At 33.7% G+C, this 20,576-nt stretch overlaps 4 protein-coding genes and 1 long non-coding RNA gene across 7 annotated transcripts; 4 read left to right on the forward strand and 1 right to left on the reverse strand.

The window, feature by feature from the left end:
- Positions 1 to 827: 827 nt before the first annotated feature.
- Positions 828 to 5,731, forward strand: AT5G57610 (kinase superfamily with octicosapeptide/Phox/Bem1p domain-containing protein). Its single transcript, NM_125142.4, has 9 exons — positions 828 to 1,225; positions 1,309 to 3,708; positions 3,800 to 3,904; positions 4,001 to 4,153; positions 4,248 to 4,411; positions 4,498 to 4,645; positions 4,733 to 4,855; positions 4,935 to 5,022; positions 5,118 to 5,731. Exons 2-9 carry the CDS (start codon positions 1,492 to 1,494, stop codon positions 5,282 to 5,284), a joined length of 3,165 nt encoding a protein of 1,054 aa, NP_200569.1. The 5' UTR covers positions 828 to 1,225; positions 1,309 to 1,491; the 3' UTR covers positions 5,285 to 5,731.
- A 5,220-nt stretch (positions 5,732 to 10,951) lies between these two features.
- MYB36 (myb domain protein 36) lies at positions 10,952 to 12,817 on the forward strand. The gene is made up of 3 exons (NM_125143.4): positions 10,952 to 11,224; positions 11,338 to 11,467; positions 11,838 to 12,817. Exons 1-3 carry the CDS (start codon positions 11,089 to 11,091, stop codon positions 12,571 to 12,573), a joined length of 1,002 nt encoding a protein of 333 aa, NP_200570.1. The 5' UTR covers positions 10,952 to 11,088; the 3' UTR covers positions 12,574 to 12,817.
- Positions 12,818 to 14,016: 1,199 nt separating this feature from the next.
- AT5G57625 (CAP (Cysteine-rich secretory proteins, Antigen 5, and Pathogenesis-related 1 protein) superfamily protein) lies at positions 14,017 to 15,040 on the forward strand. The gene is made up of 2 exons (NM_148145.5): positions 14,017 to 14,308; positions 14,398 to 15,040. Exons 1-2 carry the CDS (start codon positions 14,050 to 14,052, stop codon positions 14,760 to 14,762), a joined length of 624 nt encoding a protein of 207 aa, NP_680450.1. The 5' UTR covers positions 14,017 to 14,049; the 3' UTR covers positions 14,763 to 15,040.
- A 1,890-nt stretch (positions 15,041 to 16,930) lies between these two features.
- CIPK21 (CBL-interacting protein kinase 21) lies at positions 16,931 to 19,674 on the reverse strand. Of its 3 annotated transcripts, NM_125144.4 has the most exons (10): positions 19,098 to 19,674; positions 18,839 to 19,015; positions 18,674 to 18,745; positions 18,522 to 18,575; positions 18,226 to 18,441; positions 18,046 to 18,135; positions 17,856 to 17,966; positions 17,639 to 17,758; positions 17,427 to 17,561; positions 16,931 to 17,321 (listed from the first exon to the last, which is right to left on the reverse strand). In NM_125144.4, the coding sequence occupies exons 1-10, from the start codon at positions 19,326 to 19,328 to the stop codon at positions 17,277 to 17,279; spliced, it is 1,251 nt and encodes a 416-aa protein (NP_568860.1). In that variant the 5' UTR covers positions 19,329 to 19,674; the 3' UTR covers positions 16,931 to 17,276. The 3 variants fall into 3 exon arrangements, with proteins under 3 accessions (NP_568860.1, NP_001330674.1, NP_001330673.1); NM_001345268.1 differs by having other exon boundaries at positions 16,996 to 17,561; positions 19,098 to 19,600; NM_001345269.1 differs by lacking the exon at positions 19,098 to 19,674 and having other exon boundaries at positions 16,996 to 17,321; positions 18,839 to 19,083.
- A 637-nt stretch (positions 19,675 to 20,311) lies between these two features.
- Positions 20,312 to 20,554, forward strand: AT5G08725. Its single transcript, NR_143102.1, has one exon. It is a non-coding gene; the product is annotated as an other RNA (long non-coding RNA).
- Positions 20,555 to 20,576: the final 22 nt, after the last annotated feature.

Below are 20,576 nucleotides of genomic sequence, written 5' to 3' on the forward strand. Positions count from 1 at the left end.
AGAGAACGTGACGCAGACGTATCTCACCTTACGTGTCGCGTGAAAGTGAAACTAAGAGCTGAGCGCGTACTCTCCGTGGGTTAAATAGCATCGACTAAACTTTGATTACTTCCTACAATAAATAAAAAATGTGACCACTTTTTTTTACGCCATAAATGTCACCACTTAAACAAGTTACATTTACATATTTGATAAATAAATAAAAACAAGTTACATATTATTAGTAATTTTTTTTATATATACAGTATTCTATATATATATATATATATATATAGAGAAGTGTATTTAACACAACTTTTACTAAGGTAACAATATTTTGTTTTGACCAAAAACTAATGAGTGAAATGTGAAAACAACTATAATCCCTTGAACTTATTAAAAAAATACGATATACATCACACAATCTCACAATACATAAAGTTTTTTTTATTTTAATTTGATAAACCAAAACATAAATGTTGTAAAGACATACATCTATTTTGAAATAAATATGCATATTTATATTTTAAACTATGTAGAACAATAAAAATATTAATTAATGTAAGAATAAAGAGTTTCACATGCAAACCCTGTTTAAGTTTAATAATGAAGTATTATATACTATTTTCGAAATCTAATACATCATTATTGCTAATTAAGATTAAGAATAATGGAGATATAAATACGGGTGAAGAACACGCGCAATTGCGGTGGGCACAAGGAATCTGCGGAGGAGGAAGAAGCATATACCCCCACCCAATCTCAATACGCCATGCCCTGGGAAGTAACAATTTTTTTATTCAACGGAAAAAACTAAAAACAAATTCAATTGAAAAATAAACTGAGAAAGCGCCACGTGGATAGCTACCTGGCGATACAGAAGCATCGCATCTTCTAGTTCTTCTTCTTCTTCTTCTTCTACCCAAATACAAAAAAAAACAAAAATCCCCAGAAAATTTTAAAAAGATTATATTTTTATTTTATATTTTTTCCATCATCATCATCAAAATCAAAACCTCTGTCGTCGTCGCTCTTTCTCTATTATTTCTTCCAATCTAAAATCGAAATCTTTCTTCTTTTAATTCCAATCTCCACTCTTAAATCTCTCCTGGGTTTCTCTTTATATCCCAACAAATTTCCCAATTCAGATTTCTTCTTGAGTCCATTCAAACCCGTGATTTATATAGATTACGCATTTTTAAATCGAGGGTTTCTGCAAATTCGTCTCCTTTCACCGAGATTCTAGGTAATTGATTCAAATTTATGATCTTTTGTGTATATTGTTGTTCCTTGGATTGATTTGTTTACGCATGTCTGTGTTATCTCCAGATAAGTGCTAATGCTTTTGTGAGAATGGAGAATCATTTCAACTGTTATTGTCAGCAAACCACTGCCAAGTTATATTGTCATCGTGGGTTTGAGATTTGGTGCGAAACTGAGAAAGACTTATCTTGGTGATTCGTACTTTGATAATAATTAATAATAATAATCAGATTGGGAGGGAGATTAGCTATGGATTCAGGTTCTGTGAACTCATCTGTCACTAGTCTAGTGTCGAGTTTGAACGATGAGCCGCATCGTGTTAAATTCCTGTGTAGCTTCTTAGGGAGTATATTGCCTCGTCCTCAGGATGGGAAATTGAGGTATGTTGGTGGAGAGACGAGGATTGTGAGTGTGAATAGAGATATTAGGTATGAGGAGTTGATGAGTAAGATGAGAGAGCTTTATGATGGTGCAGCAGTGTTGAAGTATCAGCAGCCTGATGAGGATCTTGATGCTTTGGTCTCGGTTGTGAATGATGATGATGTGACGAATATGATGGAGGAGTATGATAAGTTAGGTTCAGGAGATGGGTTTACTAGGCTTAGGATCTTTCTGTTTTCTACTCCTGAGCAGGATGGTTCTTTGCATTATGTGGAGCGTGATGATCAGAGGGAATCTGAGAGGAGATATGTTGATGCTCTTAATAATTTGATCGAAGGGACAGACTTTAGAAAGTTGCAGCAGTATCCTGATTCACCTCGTTTCAATCTCGTTGATGATTTTTCGATGGTGGAACCGATGCTGAATCAGCTGAGCATTGAGACTGGTGGTGGTAGCCAGAGGGGCAACGAGATACCTACTGCGCAGTATAGTAATCTTCACCAGCTCAGGATTCCTCGTGTGGGTTCGGGGCAGATGCTTGCACAGAGGTATGGTGAAGTAGAAGGTACATGGAGTCCTTTCTATTCTCCTCGGCACCATGGACATCATGATCCCAGAACTTTTCAGGAATTTCCATCTTCGCCTTCTTCTGCTCGTTATCGAATGCCATATGGGGAAATTCCTGATAAGGGATTGGATAGAATGCCTGAGGAGTATGTTAGGCCGCAAGCAAGTCACCATCCTTTTTACGAGCACCAGGCACACATTCCTGACAGTGTGGTGTGGGTCCCAGCTGGAGCAATGCCACCTGAGAGTAAAGGAGGGTTTCCTGGGAATGTTCTTCACGGTGGTCCAGGTGGCTATGAAGGTGGTAATGGATGCGAGAACTGTCGTGTACCGTATCATAGGAACCATCAGCTTTTAGAGCAATCTAATATAGGCAACAATGGATTTCCACCGGTTCATTGTGCACATTGTCCACCAAACAGGGAAAGTTTCCTGCTTAACACAGACCCAAAGCCTACTCATCATGGAGCTTATCCAAATGAGACTTTTGGACCTGATAGAGGATGGATGGTTCAACAACAGGTGAATCCTAACCCTCCAAGGATTGAGGAAGGAAGGTCACATATTTCTAATGTTGGAAGACCGAACGATCATTACACTCCCGATTATCCTGTGTCGAACTATCCTCTTGGTCAACGAGCTGGACATGAAATTTCCAATGAAGGGTTTCATGATAAACCACTTGGTGGCATTCCCCTGAATTCGGCCAACCGTTCTGCTGAGGAACGTGGGTTTCATTATGGGAATAATCTCTATCCTCCAGGACCTGATAGTATCCACTCAGCAGGTCATAGCCATATGCACCACCCTCAACCAAATATTTGGCAGAACGTTTCAAATCCTATAGCTGGCCCTCCAGGCTTGCCCATGCAAATTAATGGCACAGTCAATCAGACCGTTATCAGGAATCCGATAGAAACTGCTCCTAGGTATTCTACTGGAATGGAGAATCAAGGTGTTTTGGTTGGTTCTCCGCAAAGGATTTCAGGCTTTGATGGAATGTCCTCCCTTGGCCAGCCTTCCTACCCTAATCCCCATTTGCAAGATAGAGCCTTCCCTTTAGACCCAAATTGGGTGCCATCTGAAAACCCAACTGTACATAATGAACATCTACAGGTGCGTGAGCCTCTGCCTGGGCCATTATTACAGACAAACCTCACTGCTGCACCAATCATGCAGACACCAGTTATGCAGACATCTGTGGAAAGCAAGCTTGCTCAGGGAGGTGAACAATTTAACTATGTTAATACTGGTATTTCAAACGGTGTTCCTTACCAAGATAAGCCTCAACCCTTAGCTGGAGGAAAGAAAGATATGGGGAACCTGGTAGAAGTTAATCCTTCTGCTGCTACTCTTGAAGGGGCAGAGCTATCAGTTGAGCGTTTGAGTTTCTTGCCTGAGTTAATGGAATCTGTGAAGAGGGCGGCACTTGAAGGAGCTGCTGAGGTTAAAGCTCATCCAGAAGAGGCCAAAGATCAAGTGAGGCCGGAGTTGGTGGAAAATGAATCAGAGCATATGGTGAGTATTCTGAGATATTAACCTGTTACGAGGGGCTTAGGTTGTTTTCTTTTATTCTGACTTCCATTTGAAACAACTTTTTGTTTTTCAGAATGCTCAAGACGAACCTGAGATAGATTCTGATAGTGATAACCCAAACAATTTCAAGATTGAACAAACAAAGGCTGAGGCTGAAGCTAAATCCAGGGGACTACAGGTTTTTATTCTTAAACCCGTCTTATAGAATTCTGAAACCGAACAAATTTCTAGTCCTTTTGACTTTGTTATCTTGGTTTTCACCTTCTTTATCTAGTCTATAAGAAACGATGATTTGGAGGAAATCCGAGAGTTAGGCCATGGAACATATGGATCTGTTTACCATGGAAAATGGAAAGGCTCAGATGTTGCAATAAAGAGAATAAAAGCCAGCTGCTTTGCAGGCAAACCTTCGGAAAGGGAACGTTTGGTAAAATTTCATTCCTTTATTATCAATTGAATTTAACATATTGATCAACGTTTAAGTCTAGTATAATTCTTTTACTGCTTTTCTGCTGTTGCAGATAGAAGATTTTTGGAAAGAAGCCCTGTTATTGAGCTCATTGCATCATCCAAATGTTGTGTCGTTCTATGGGATAGTTCGTGATGGTCCTGATGGTTCTCTAGCAACTGTCGCGGAGTTCATGGTTAACGGATCTTTGAAACAGTTCTTGCAGAAGAAGGATAGGTAAAAAAGTTTCACCTATTCATGCATTATATACTATTTTCCTAGAGTATCCAATTATCTGACATCACATTGGTTGACTCCTCCAGAACTATTGATCGTCGCAAAAGACTCATCATAGCCATGGATACTGCATTTGGGATGGAGTATTTGCACGGAAAGAACATTGTTCATTTCGATTTGAAGTGTGAGAATCTTCTTGTGAACATGAGAGATCCTCAGCGTCCTATATGCAAGGTTCTGTTGTTACTCATCTGATCTCTCATATAACAAAGAGTAAGCTTATATGTTTCTCATAAATTTTGTCTTTCTTTTTCCTTCCAGATTGGTGATTTGGGGTTATCGAAGGTGAAACAGAAGACTCTAGTATCAGGAGGTGTTCGTGGGACTTTGCCATGGATGGCACCTGAGCTCTTGAGTGGGAAAAGCAACATGGTCTCTGAAAAGGTAACTAATTTTTTTTATAGAAGTATGCAGCTTTTGTTCAATTGGATTGAATCTCATATAGCCTGTGTCTTTCGATTAGATCGATGTTTACTCGTTTGGGATTGTAATGTGGGAACTACTCACTGGTGAAGAACCATACGCAGACATGCATTGTGCTTCCATAATTGGTAACTACACCTGTCTTGCTTATCTTTTGTATGTATACCTGTGAATGATATAGAGTTATGGTACTAAGACATGTAGATTGATGTTTCTATGACAGGAGGTATAGTGAACAACGCATTGCGTCCAAAAATCCCACAGTGGTGTGATCCAGAGTGGAAGGGATTGATGGAAAGTTGCTGGACGTCTGAGCCAACAGAGAGACCATCCTTTACTGAAATATCACAGAAGCTCAGGACAATGGCTGCTGCTATGAATTTGAAATAACTTAATAAATAGACTCAAAAAAGGAAGAATAAAGATGATGATGAAGAAAAAGAAGATGGTGATGGTGTTTACTTGGAGATTAAAGGCTTCTATTTACTTTGTTTTTTTTATAAAAAAGTATTAGTTAGCCTATTTTTGGTTACCACTTGGTTTGCGTTTGGAACGCGAAAACTAGCGTTATGTGGGAGAAAGAAAAATGGTGTTTTCCTTTTTTTATTGGTATATAGTTTTATGTTTAATTTAGAGGGTTTTGGTTTGGAACTTTTGATCAAGCAATGTATTGGTTGCAATTTGATGATCATTGAGGTCTGTCTCTCGTTCATTTTTTTTATTTTTTGGTGGTATTAATTTGGTTTGTATATAAAATCTGTGGTTCAATAAACATTAGATTATTATTAATTTGTTCTCAGAAGATTAATTAGTACAAGTAAGATTTTGTTCCTAAAAGTAATTCTCGTGTCGTGTTAGATTTTGGAACAGTTGTTTCGTGTCCGATAGATTGATTACTCTTTTTATATTTAGATGCTTTTGTTATTTTGGATTTTAAGAACATGAATATGAAAGAAAGAAAAAAAATCATATTAACAGTTTTTATATATTAGTATTTTACATTTTGGATGGATATAAATCTTAGACTACTGTAATTTCTCCCTGTCCAGTTTTTTTTCTATCATTTGAAGAAAAATGTCAAGTTTTAAGATTGTTTGGTTTTTATCATACGTTAATCAAAATATAAATGATTTGAATCTTTGTATTATTATAAAAAAAATCAGGACAGACAATCCACGCAGCAACACATAAGAGTAAATTTTGGAAATTCTATGATCTGCAATAATGCATACTCTATAATTCGAAGCTTATAGAGTAGTAAACACTTGAACCTAGCTAGAATGTTTCCAATCTACAATATGGCCAATTAACAAAACTTGTGGTCTGAGAAGCTCCGTAAAACGACGTCGTCTAGTCACGAAAATCTCAAGATTCGAACAAACCCAACTCAGAATTAGACCAAGAAAACTAGTGTTAATATAGAGATGAGGTTAGGTAATGGATTAAAGGGTCCAAAGACATGTTAGAGAGATGGCAACAAAATGTGACAGGACTGCAATCCTCTCAATCTCTTGCTAAATAGTTAGTACTTATTAGGTTTGACTTTAAAAAATGTTTTGTTTTGATTCTTAATTAATAATTATTTAAAATTAATTTTAATAAATAATTATATGAAAGAAAAGTCAGCCCCTCGCAAGTACAAAAGATCTTCTTCTTAATTTCTTGCCATTAAAAAAATTAGCAAGTGAAGTAGGAGAAGAAATAAAGCATGACATTATCAACTCCGATGTCGTATCTTCCTTGTACATAGAACATCCTTCTAACCTATTAATTACCAATTTAATTTGTTATGAGATAAATTATACCAAATGTTGTGTTAATCATTGGACCAATAGACTTAATAAACAAATAAAATATGTAAAGCAATCCAGTTTTGATCGGAAAACATTGTATATCCATCTTGTATTTAATTGAATTCTTTTAACAAAGGGAACTTTATTTGTAAGACTAAACATTACCAATATACGATGCTTGTACACCATGTAAAAACTCACGCAAATTAAGTGAAATTTGGACTAGTAAGTCTAGTATAATATAAGCTTGAGTACGTTATAATAAATGGTTGAATTCTGAAGATAAGTCGTACTAGTAGTAATTTAAGTGTAAGATCAAGATACATGACACCATCAAATAAACCAATGTCCTGTCTCTACAAACATATACTATATGGTATGATTTTGTTTATATATGCCCTCGTCTTAAGTCTTCCTGTAACACCTAACACGCGCTAATGACGTCTCCTTCATATGGTCAAACTCACACGTACATAGCCACACGTGTTGTATTTTATATTTTCTTGTTCCTCAATTGAAAATGATTTGAAGCCAATATGATTCAATATATCCTTTAATATGATTTAATATAATAAATGTTCTAAAAATTGTCTATATATGTGTAAGGAACAATCATTTACCGTCTCATTACAAAGGAAATAATAGTGTACGGTAATTTGTTAGTCAACCCAAGTGACGTAATGAAATGATGAGTAACACTTTTCCTTGGATTAGTTTTTTGTTGGTGAAAAGAAAGATTCTTTATAGTTTATAATATAAAATTCGCAAACTCAATCTTATTCGTTGGGAAAAACTACCAAAACTTTGAAAAAAGAGGAACTATATAAGTGAAAATAGTAGTAATGTTTTTTTCCAATCAAACTTAAATCTATTAGTTTTTATTTTGTTTAGGATATATATACATTTCTTCATATTCATTGTAATCGCGATTATAACTTATACTTCTGATCGCATATTAATTACTTATTTCATAATATATTTTAGTGGTATTTTCTTATTGATATGGTTTCTGTCACGCCATATAAACTCTGCTAGCATGTAGATATCAACCACAATATTGAAGTATACAATACACATTTACTAGTGAAATTTTCATCCAATGAAAAAGGTGTGCAAATTAAAATAAAATAATTGAAAATTACAACGTTTTTTGGGTTTGTATAAACATATTTGAACGAGTTTATCTTTTACGTAACTATTATTACAAACTGATTTATTCTTTCTTATAACATGCCTTTTAATTATGTGGGAGTCCAATTTATTATATGAAGAATTCGAATTTAAATTTAATTTTGTTGTGGTGTCATGTGATAATTAATTAGAACATGTTATATAGAAAAGTAGCATCTTACAAAGAAAAATCCCACCTCTCAAAACAATAAATATGAAATTTAATTCAGAATAATGAAACATTGGTTTGTCTTATTACAGTATATACACCCCTTTTATTTAATTACCTTTAATCTAACATATCTCTCAAATCTTATCTGGCTTCACATTTTGAATTTGAGATTTAGCTGGATCCAGTATTTGAACGTTTTCTTCATCAACATAAATTTTTGCTCAAATCAGTATTTTCTTTTCAAATCGATATATAAAAGCTAGTAATGATTTCAATAACTAGTAAGAATATAGGTTCATGTTCAGTAAAAAACATATATAACTCACATGATGTTAATTCCAGACTTCCAGTATTAAGCTGTTAGAAATTATTTGTTGAAAATCTTGGGGATATATGATATATAAAGAATTAAAGATTAGCTAGGAAATGAATCAAGAAATTGATTATTTAATTCAATTTAAAGAAGCAATACACACCTATCTAAGCTTATCCTCTTATGACAATTAAAAATATCACCCACACTAATCAGCTCGATTATAATGTCTTAAAGATTGGGTTTTGTCAAATGCATCGATTCTAGGGTTTTGAAAAAAGACAACAAGAAACATTTGCGTTGCTTTTATTTAAAGCTCTGAATTTCCTGGTGTCTTTAATTTTTTATTATATTATACAGAATATATTTTATTATATTGTAGGGTTATTAAATTATACAGAATATTAGTTGCTCCTTTATGAATTTTGATGGTTTCCTCTTGTTATTTTGTTGCCTAGTTGGGTTCCTTATCTCACTTGATTATTTAAGTAACTAATTAATCATTTTAATTAAAAAATATATTCTTTTGTAAATATATGCTTTAATTTTTCAAAAGATATATTTGTGATAATTCAAGGTCAATTAGTGTAAGTTGTCTGGTTGTTCAGATCAATTATTGTATTCAAGCTTCTCCTGATTATGATAAATATAGTCTTACCACCAATCAATTTAATTTCCACAATTAGATGTCCTTGGCCGCATTAATAAATCCTCGAAACTGATATTTGCTTAAGATAAGAAAAGTAAAATAAAGTATTCGTATATATAAGGTTTTAGCGAGCTAAATTTAATTTGATATACCGAATCGGCAAATCCCATAAACAACCTCCGATCAAATAAATCCTTATCACCGTTACTTGTTATTGATACAAACTTACTTACTTGATTTGACAAAAAAAAAAAAACTTACTTACTTTAAAACGTAACTCTTGCATGGTTGGAAAAGCCATACAATCTTTTTAAGTAATGATTGTTGACCAGATTCATGTAAAGCAATTTGTTATATAAATTATGACCATTTTAACGACAGTATATATATTTAACAATGTAATTAATAAATCTACGGTTAATTTTGCAAAAAGAGGCAAAATAATTTAATTAGATGAATGACAATTTGGTAGATAAGAAACTTAATGTATTATTTAGTTGATAGTATTTTTGAGTTTTGAAACTATTCCATCTAATATTTTGGTAGATGGCTATAGTAATAAAATAAGATGCAAATCTTAGTTAAGAAAATACAAATGTAAACTTACATGGCGATAACACAAATCCAATTAAAATTTTGAATTTCCACAGAGAAATCATATAAGTTACCATAAAAATGATAACCCTCAAAAACTTAGATGATTGATAAAGTTGCTAAAGACGAATTCACGATCATTATTATAGAGGATTACAGTTCTAAATATTTACAGATTTATTATGTTTATATATAAGTCATGCATCTATTCCTATTCAATTCTATTCGAAGTTGAAAATGCACCCATTTCGCGTAGACTATAGAATCCATATGATTAAACTATACCTAGCTAAATGCATATATTTATGGAAAAAGAGACTATAAGTCAAAGAACAAGAGTTTCTAGAACAAAAATGGGAGAAAAATTAAAAACGGCCTAGACATGGAAATTGATGCTTACTTTAAGATGAAGTCAATCTTATTTTGCAAGGAGTCGTAACCGTATATGTATGGTCTTCTCGATATCGACGTTGCTCCTTACGACGCACGCATTTTCATACATACCTTCGGTTATTTTCTTTCTTCTAACTGCACTTTCTATAGTTGAGGACTGAGTATGTTTGAACAAAGTTGTTCTTTTATGGTTCTCGACTAATTTTATGATGGGCATATATGTTTCGATTGGTATAAATGTACAAGGAAATGTCGGAATTTTAATAACTAAAAAAAACTGTGTAACAAGAGAATCCACACATACACATTTTGTCGTCATCGCCGAGATTTAGTATACTGGCCGGCTCAGTGTTTATCATTTATTTTTTTGTTCCAGTGTTCATCATCTTGTTAACGGAAAGTAAAAATATTTATAATTTGAAGTTTATTTCTTTGGTCATTATACATTATGCAAGTTCTGAAAACTCACTTGGTTTCTTACCCAAAATTTCTATCATAAGAAAGTCAGAATTTTGTATCCCTTTTTCATTAGAAATTGACCACTTTATAAACTTCAGCAAATTATCCAAATTCAAGAAGTAAATTAAAATAGCTAATGATATTTGATTGGCTGTAGAGGGAACATTTCAACCCAAGTCACGACAAATCAAGATGATGGTTTGTTTCCTGCCCTTTAATTTGACCTATTAATTAAAATATATAAAAGTGATAATTGGACAAATTTTTCACGCAAGTGTTTCTTTACGTTAATGATTATTAAAACTGAGACAACTTTTAACCTTTTTCAAAACAAATGATATAATTTAATTAGAGGTTTAGAAAACTAATCCAAAATGCAGAAAAAGCAAAAACCCTAGTTAGAAAAATATACAATTAGGGTTGAAGTTGAATTATGAGAAAGACATTAAAACGCGGAGAGGACTTCATATAGTATTTTTTTTAATATTTACTTTTCAGTTATAATAATCATCAACTAATATCCTCTTTTTCTCGTCTTTATATATCATCTCATCCAAGCATTAGATCATTTCATCATCACACCAAACATAATTAACACTTGGAAGAGAACAACAACGACAAGATCAAGAAAAGACAAAGATTTGTAAGAAAATGGGAAGAGCTCCATGCTGCGACAAGGCAAACGTGAAGAAAGGACCATGGTCACCGGAAGAAGATGTGAAGCTCAAGGATTACATCGACAAATATGGCACTGGTGGCAACTGGATCGCACTGCCTCAGAAAATTGGTAAGAATTCTGAAATGTTTAAATTCTAATCCCAAAAGTAATCGCTTATAATTTTCAATTTCGATTGATTAGATCAAGTTTTGTTCTGACTTTGAGATTTGTGTAAATTATAGGGCTGAAGAGATGTGGTAAGAGTTGCAGACTGAGATGGCTTAATTACTTAAGACCAAACATCAAACATGGTGGTTTTTCTGAGGAAGAAGATAGAATCATCTTGAGTCTCTACATTAGCATTGGAAGCCGGTCGGTGATCTATCTCTCTTGATTTCTATTAATAATAAGTTAATTAACACCTCTTCATTAAATATATAAATTTTTTTGTTATGATTTAGAGGTAATTTCTGTTGAAATTTCGACTTGAGATTCTTGTCTTTTTACCTTTTGTCTATGAATCTTATGCTGAAACACATGCAAGCCCATGTTTCTTCAAGCTATGGTATCTCACATAGAATTTAGGGTTTATATTGTCTCTTTCTTCTTGTTTTGGTGTCTTTGTAAGAACCTTTATACATTTATATCTTTTAATCTTGAACTTGGTTCGTGATTCTAAATACATAGTTTTCTAAAAAAAACTTTCTATTAGTTTTAACCTTAATGTGATATATTTATGCAGGTGGTCCATAATTGCAGCTCAGCTTCCTGGAAGGACTGACAATGATATCAAGAATTATTGGAACACAAAACTGAAGAAGAAACTTCTAGGAAGACAGAAACAAATGAATCGTCAAGACTCCATAACCGATTCTACTGAGAACAACCTCAGCAACAATAACAACAATAAGAGTCCTCAGAATCTGAGCAATTCGGCACTGGAGAGGCTCCAGCTTCACATGCAGCTTCAGAATCTACAGAGCCCTTTCTCTAGTTTCTACAACAACCCTATCTTGTGGCCCAAGCTTCATCCATTGCTCCAGAGCACTACAACTAATCAAAACCCTAAGCTTGCATCTCAAGAAAGCTTCCACCCTTTAGGAGTTAACGTTGATCATCAGCACAACAATACCAAGCTAGCTCAGATAAACAATGGAGCCTCTTCTCTCTATTCGGAGAACGTAGAGCAATCCCAAAACCCTGCTCATGAATTTCAACCTAATTTCGGTTTTTCACAGGACCTTCGATTAGATAATCATAACATGGACTTTATGAACAGAGGGGTTTCTAAAGAACTGTTTCAAGTGGGCAACGAGTTTGAGCTAACGAACGGTTCGAGTTGGTGGTCAGAGGAAGTGGAACTAGAGAGGAAAACGACGTCGTCGAGTTCTTGGGGGTCAGCTTCTGTGCTTGATCAGACAACTGAGGGAATGGTTATGCTTCAAGATTACGCTCAGATGAGCTACCACAGTGTTTAATAAGTTATATCATGCATATATATAAATGCGTAACTATAGGGATGGATAATGGATTATTGATGGAATATGTATTTTATTACGGTCATAAGCTTATAGCATGTTGATGGTGAAAGGGGCTTTTTCATAATTTGTTTTAAAATGTAACGAGTTGTGGATAATAATGTAAATCGTTAATTCTACTTGGTTTTATTTCATTTTGGAAAAAATAGGAGACGTAAATAAACTTTGATCGATTTTTATGGTGAATATCCACACTGTACATACAGAGTTTTTATTGATCAGAATTCTTTTCTTTAACAAAAGAAAACAAAACGTTTTGATACATTTTGCAATTTAGTAGCTGTTACTGGTTACGGACTTACGGTATCATTGCCCATTTCAATATTCCGAATTTCCAAAGTGTGAGTTGTTAAGAAAATCAAGATTTTTATGCTTCGGTCTAAATTTTGTTTCCAGAAAAAACATTGATTAGTTACTAAAATTGAGTTTGACCTAGAAAATGGGGTCTGTTCGTTTTCTATTTCTAAAATCATGGGCCTTCCTTTTTCCATTTCTATAGGCCCATCTAAAGATGCAACTCGTGGTTGATACTAGATAGTGACTTGGTATGACAAGGAAGAAAAGTAAGCTAAAATTTGATTAATCTCTATTATCTATGTCCTCAACTAGAAAGTAAAATACTTGTGTACATTTGACCAAAGCGTATAGTTTTAGCATATAATAAAAAGCCAGAGGAGTATTAATTAATGGTAATCATAGATTTTGTAAATTAAAGCATTAGATAGAAAGTCCTTTCAGGGAACATTTTTTGGCCGGCTGGATTTTTATATTCAGTAATCTCGAATCAAATATCCGATAATTGCTAATTAATTTTTATCCCTGTAAAACTAATAAAATTGACCAATTCTATCCGCAATAAATCAATTCATGGACGATCACCTTTTCCTTGTGCCACTTGATATTAAGAAACCAATTAAGATATCATTCAACGCCATTGATCTATAAATTTTCATTTCCTCTTATGAATATTAATTTTATTCATTACAACTTCTTGTATGCATGAGATGACAAACACTTTTTATTTCTCAAAAATAAACTTCTCAGTTATGTTTTGCGAGGAACAAAACAAAATTCTGTTTTTAAAGTGAATCGGATAGTTTTTCTTTATAATCATATTGAATAATTAGGATAAAATGTTCATATAGCTAAGCACTCAATCAACTATATGAATGATATTTAAGAAGTTAATATACACACATAGAGACAAAAATCATATTAAAACCCCTAATTGACAATTATCAATTAACCTACCGTTTAACCAAAGGGAAACATAAAAGAGTGGTAACCATAATCGAACATGGAAGCCACATTGTAGTTGACATATCCTAAAGGTCCAAATTCATTAATTAATTCATGAATTCATCACTTATAAATAATCACTCACCAAAGTCATTTCCCTTCACCACCCACAAAGCCATGGCGACCACTTCATCGACAAAACAAGTCATTGTCTTCACAATTTCCCTTCTCTTGGTTGCTTTCCAAGCAGTCCATGCAGACTATTACCGTCAGAGGCCACCGGTTACCCCTACCCCTTACGTTCCTAAGCCACGGTACCCACTTCCGAGCCCGAGCCCCAAGCCTGTTTATCGACCACCTACTACCCCTAGTCTACCCGCTGGCTCAATCGCTAGACTATTCCTTGATCCACATAACGCTCTTCGGTCCGGACTAGGTATTTATTTGTTAGAAATATAAATATTTAGTGTATTGTATAATGTTATTGTTATTGGTTTTGATGAAATGAATTTCATTTCCTATTAGGTTTGCCTCCATTGATTTGGGACGGTAAACTAGCGAGCTACGCAACATGGTGGGCTAACCAGAGGCGTTACGACTGCTCCTTAACCCATTCCACCGGCCCATACGGTGAGAACTTGTTCTGGGGAAGCGGCTCGAGCTGGGCACCAGGTTTCGCGGTGCAGTCATGGATCGTTGAAGGAAGGTCATACAACCACAACACCAACTCGTGTGACGGAAGTGGAATGTGTGGTCACTACACTCAGATGGTGTGGCGGGACACCAAAAGGCTCGGATGCGCACGTGTGGTGTGTGAGAACGGTGCCGGAGTTTTCATCACTTGTAACTACGACCCACCGGGTAACTACGTTGGCGAGAAGCCATACTAAAAAAACAAAACACATTAAACGGGGTTTTTGTTTGGTATTTGATTTCATTTAATATCTTTTGTATCTGTTTTCGTTATATCTTCGTGAAATTAAAATTTCCGACAAATCTAATTTGTATGTATCATTGTATGTTGTTGTTTCCAATGTCCTCTCGGTCATGTCCTCAAAATTTTGTTGAGTGGCCTACTTATTTAAACATCGTAAAACAAACAGTCAGAAAAATTACCAAAGTGTTTGTGTGACGTCACTTTTGAATCATTTGAAACTGTGAAACAAAGTGGTTTATCTTCTTCGTTTACAAAGAGAAAGCAAATGAGATTCTTCCAATCCTACGAAAGTACGAATTATAATTACCATAGTTGGGCTTGTTTTCAAACTCGGACGTTAGACTTAGAATAGACGAAACCAACACCATAGTTTTGCTAATGTCCAATAAACTGACCTTGCTACGAGAAACAACACCATTTAATATTTAATTGGGCTTGTTGTTATTCCGGTCTAATAAAGTGACCGACCCAATAATGTTAGCATGGTGTGTCGTTTTGCATGTGTAAGGGAATTGATCAAAATGTTGACTTTCTTTCAAACATGTAAGACGATCAAAATGTTCCAAGGAGTTATATAAGCAAGTCGATCGGTTCTTGCTCGAATGTCTTTGAGAAATTCATAAACAATATATTAATCTAATACATGCAGTGAGAAATTTTGGTCTAAATTTTCATGTAGATTCACCCAAGGTTACATATTTGTTTTATAAAATTTCATCGATAGTTATAACTAAAAAAAGAACGTATGAACAAAAGAGAGAATAAAACCCACCAATAATAGACAAAATCAAACTATGTCAATTTGCGAGACTTGATTTTGTTGCTTATGTGTTGGCGAAAGATTATTTAGATATCAAGGAGATCTTAGGACAACCATTCAATTTTTTTTCTAAGTTATACAATCTTTGTTGGGATATGTCATTTTATTTGTTCTCCATTTGTTCTAACTAAAAGTTGATATTTTATATGTTGATAATTGAGATAATCATAATTAGACTGTTATTTTTGTTCACTTTCATACTTCTTACTCTCCGCGATAAAGAATAAAACAAAACTTTTGTATTTTACAATGAAACTTTTCTCTTTTTGCATCTGAAATAATTATCTTTTAATGTAGTAAAACAAAATTTCCTTTTTTTTTAATGTGAAGTTTTTACACATTTGCATGTGCACGTCCTTCTCTACTAATCATATTAAGCATGGATGTAAAAACTATGATTAACAAATAATTGATCTTTTTGGGGGTACTGCTCTACTTAATAATTGCTTATATATTGCTTATATATATATATGTGTATACATAAAAGAGTAAAATAAAACATGTGTGGTTCATAGTGCAAATTTTGTTCACTTTCATATTTCTTTGGTCTTTTTGGGGTAGTGTTCTCTATAGACTATATAGACTTAATAATTGCTTATATATTTTCAAAATATGAAGAGCAAAATGGCTAACAACCGAAAATATATGTATTTTTTTTTTTTTGAATAAGGTTATGTTCTCCGGTGTCTACGGCATATTACATGATTTATTTCTCTTTCTCTCTCCATATGTATCTCTTTCTTAATTAGTAGCTATGTGTTTTGTTTCATATTTATTACCCACCGTGACAATGAGTAAAACAAAACATATGTGGTTCATAGTCCAACTTTCCTATTTTGCCATCTGAAATAAATGTTTTGATAGTAACGTTGTTTTTCCTTTTTAATGTTAATTTCCTATAAATTTGCATGTAAATGTCCTTTTCTATCTATCATTTTTACTATGTAATGAAAATTTATTTTTATGTAACAGATATTTGTAAAATAAATATAATGTTGTACCTTGTAAAATGTGTGATACAAATCATATTACTCTACTTCTTCATTTCTCGAATTTATTTTACAAAAAAACGTGAAAGTACAATTGAAAAATAACCATAGTTGGGCTTGTTTTCTAGATCAGGACTTAGAATTAGACAAAATCAAAGCCGTCGTTTGAAAATGTCCAATATAAACGAGCTAGCTACTAGAAACGGCACCATTTAATATTTGATTGGGCTTTTTATTATTCAGGCCTAATAAAGTGATCGACCCAATAATGTTAGTATGTTGTGTCGTTTTGCATGTGGAAGGGGATTGATTAAAATGTTGACTTTCTTCCAAACATGTAAGAATTGATCAAAATGTTGTTCGGAACGTCAACAAACGGACACTCACATATCTCTATCAATTTACCGATTTTTGTGAAATAGAACTTGTTCAGCTTTTTATATATCTATTTTATAAACGAGTTTGATTAGAAACCAATCTATCATTTTACATCCTGAATAAGAACCCTTTGGGATCACCAAGATCCAAGACATAACTAAATTCTTTGGATTTCTTCTCTTCATTGTCTTCTTTACACTTCAACTTCAATCTGCAAAAATATGCTTCATTTGCTTCCTCTGTTTTAACATTTTTACTTGAGAATCTATGGCTCTCTATCTTAGCTTACTTCCGCGGTAAGTAAGCTTGATAAGCTCTGGCAAAACTGTCAAGTTACATACAAAAGCGAATCTCATATCATCAGATAAGTCTATAAAGGTCACTTTCCAATATATATATATATATATCTTGAATGGATTTAGTAACTTACCTCCATGTATAGTCTTAACTCGCCTGCGGATTTCGATATTTCTATAACACAATTTGTTGGAGTCACCTCTATCACCTCTGCTGATAATAAGTCATAAGAAGATCTTGATCTTATCTCCTTTGGCTGAATCTTAACCTAAGAAACCAAACTTATATATTAAAGTAATTGATCTATAGAAGAAACCTTCAAGTAACTAACTTATATATTGGTACCTTGAAGTGCTTTATTCTCTCAACTGATAAACTAACATAAGTTGCTGCAGCTTCAATCTTCTTGATTGTTTCTTGTGCTGTGTTCTTGGACCCAATTCTTGTTTTATATCTCTTATCATCCTGAAGAGATAACAATAACGCAAAAAGCTTCAATATTTAACTCTCTTTGTTAGATGAGTTTAAAGATTTAAGCAAAAAATAGGTTTAAGTGTTTTACATTTTCTTCGAAGAGACCTGACAAATCTAGATCACTAGACATTGCTATTATCTGAAAAGCATTTATGAAATTTGATGACGCGGTTGCTGCATTTATCTCCGCGACATTGTCCTGCAAGATCCAATTCAAATAAGTTACAACTATGACTCAAAGATATTAACGTTTTCAGACATCTAGTGAACCAACTTGCCTTGATTGAGTCTGAAAGTTGATGATAAACTGGTGTATAACCTATCTTGAACCAAGAATCTTTGATGATTATCTCAGCTAGTGTTATACGCTGCAACCAAATATTTTCACTCAGTTCTTTTTTATTCAAAGACTGACAATGATGAATATGTTTTATATGCAAATGTTTCTTGTTACATACACTTAGAGGATTTGGGTCAAGAATGTTAAAGATTAGCCTCTTCTGCTCTCCAGTGAATCCAGGTGGGAACGTGTAATCTGCTCTGAGTATCTTCTTATACAAAACCGGAAGTGTATGATCATCGAAAGGTGGATAACCAGCAAGCAATTCAAATAGAATCACTCCACAAGACCATACATCTACTGCTGCTCCTGAGTAGCCTTTGTTCATAATCAACTGTTTTCATTAAACAAAATCAGCTTCTGCAGATTCAAAGATAGAGGTAAATGATTGTTTTTTGTGAATGTTAGTATTACCTCTGGTGCTATATAACATGGAGAGCCACAAGCTGTAGAGAGCATATCCCCCGACTGTGAATTACATAAACCAAAAGTCTTATTTAGCATCCTTTGATTGTTACAAACCCAAATATTTTGCTTTGTGTGACTAGAAAATTAGAAATTGTTACTTTAGGAACTGCACTTAATCCAAAGTCAGAAACTTTGAGATTACCCTTTGAATCTAGTAACAAGTTTTGTGGCTGCAAAAAGCAAAAGCAAAATCAGATTAGCCACAAAATTAGTTAGAAAAACAGAGGAAACAGAGTTTTGCAAAAGTTGTTGTCTTCTATTACCTTAAGATCTCTATGATAAACTCCTCTGTTATGACAATAATCAACAGCATCAATCAATTGTTGGAAAAGTTTTCTAGCATCTGATTCTTTCATTTTCTGTCTTCCAAGTCTGTCTGAAAGCTGACCACCTGAAACGTATTCCATAACTATACAGATCTTTGTCTTGGTTCCAATCACCTGTGAAAAATGTAAAATTTCACTCAGAATAAAAAAAACAGTAACTTGATGAGACAGAGAGACATTAGAGGCAAAACCAAACCTCGTGTATTTGGACGATGTTGGGATGGTTAAGAAGCTTCATCGTTCGTATCTCTCTCTTGACTTGAGACTCAAGACCCTTTTGAATAACCAAAGCCTTGTCTATGATTTTGACAGCTACGTAAGTACCATTGGTCGTGTCGTAACCAAGTTTCACTTTTGCGAAATTCCCTTCTCCGATTGTTCTTCCTATCTCATACTTCCCGATCTTCTTCGTTCCAAACAAACCCATCTCAGAAACAGAGAGAAACAGAGAGATAGAGAGAAGAAAATCTTGAAGGGTTCGAATTATGATTGGAAGGAGTAAACTCTAACTAATAAGAATGTGATTTGTGGGATCAAGAATTTGACTTTTAGATGATATTGACCGGTTGAAGTAATCAAAAGAAGATATTATTGGTGTGTTGTTTATTGACCGATTGGTTAGTGTGTGTGAGTGACTCGTAGATCGTGAGTCTCGTGGGGTGAGAGAATGTGTTATCTTCTTTAGCTACGTAATCTTCTCAACAACTGATTTCATAAACAAATGTTTTTTTTGTGGTTTATATATTCGTCACAGTTCTCAAGTTGGTAAGCTACGTGGATTGGGCTGTCATTATTGCTTTTTTCTTCTTTTATTCTATTTTTCCTTTATTGCTTGTATTCTTTCCGCCTTAAATTAAGAAAATGAAAGAACAAAGAAAAGAAGATAATTGATTCTAAATTTGCTGGAAGATATCTAATTTTCGACAATATCCTTTTAGGATTTTCTTTTTCAATAAACATATTTTTAGTGTTTAAATTTTAATCTTTAACGTTCAAAACAAAAATACCATTCCAAAGACGCCAGTTTTTTTTAGAAAAGTATTTTGTCGGCTTTTTTCAAATTTGTCCACAAGTGGATTACATTGGCTTTACTGATTTCTGAAAGTACATATTCTCAAGATATTTATTTTTCAAGATAAAATATCTCACCGTTTAAGATATTTTTTAATATATTTTATTTCTCCACTCGAAAACAAACTTCATAGATTTTTTTTTTTTTATAATCCAAAACAAACTTCATAGATTACAAAAGCTTTTTCATTTGTTTTTTCGATTGGTCTAACTAGGAGATATTATTATTATTATTCACTTGTTTATACCAAAACAAAAAGTTATCACTGGACTCTAATTTATCGGCCCAATATATCGGTCCTTTTATTTGAGTTGGGCTAGTTACAATATATCGGTCCTTATCACGAAGTGCCCATCCAATACCTGCAGGTTGGTTTGGAGATAGCCATGAACCATCAACGAAGCAACAATACGAATTAGCTTGCTTAAGAATTAATTTGAGCTATTCCATTTTCTTTCAGACTTTGCACTTTCTTTGTTGCTTCCTGTTTATGCTTTACGTCTAATCCATCCATATTCACAGCTTCGAACCACAATTTACAGTCAAAGCATGGCTTTACTTATTACCTCCGGTATTGCCCACTTCCTATTATTAAATAAAAGA

Source organism: Arabidopsis thaliana, chromosome 5, assembly GCF_000001735.4.
Source record: "Arabidopsis thaliana chromosome 5, partial sequence".
NCBI lineage: Eukaryota > Viridiplantae > Streptophyta > Magnoliopsida > Brassicales > Brassicaceae > Arabidopsis > Arabidopsis thaliana.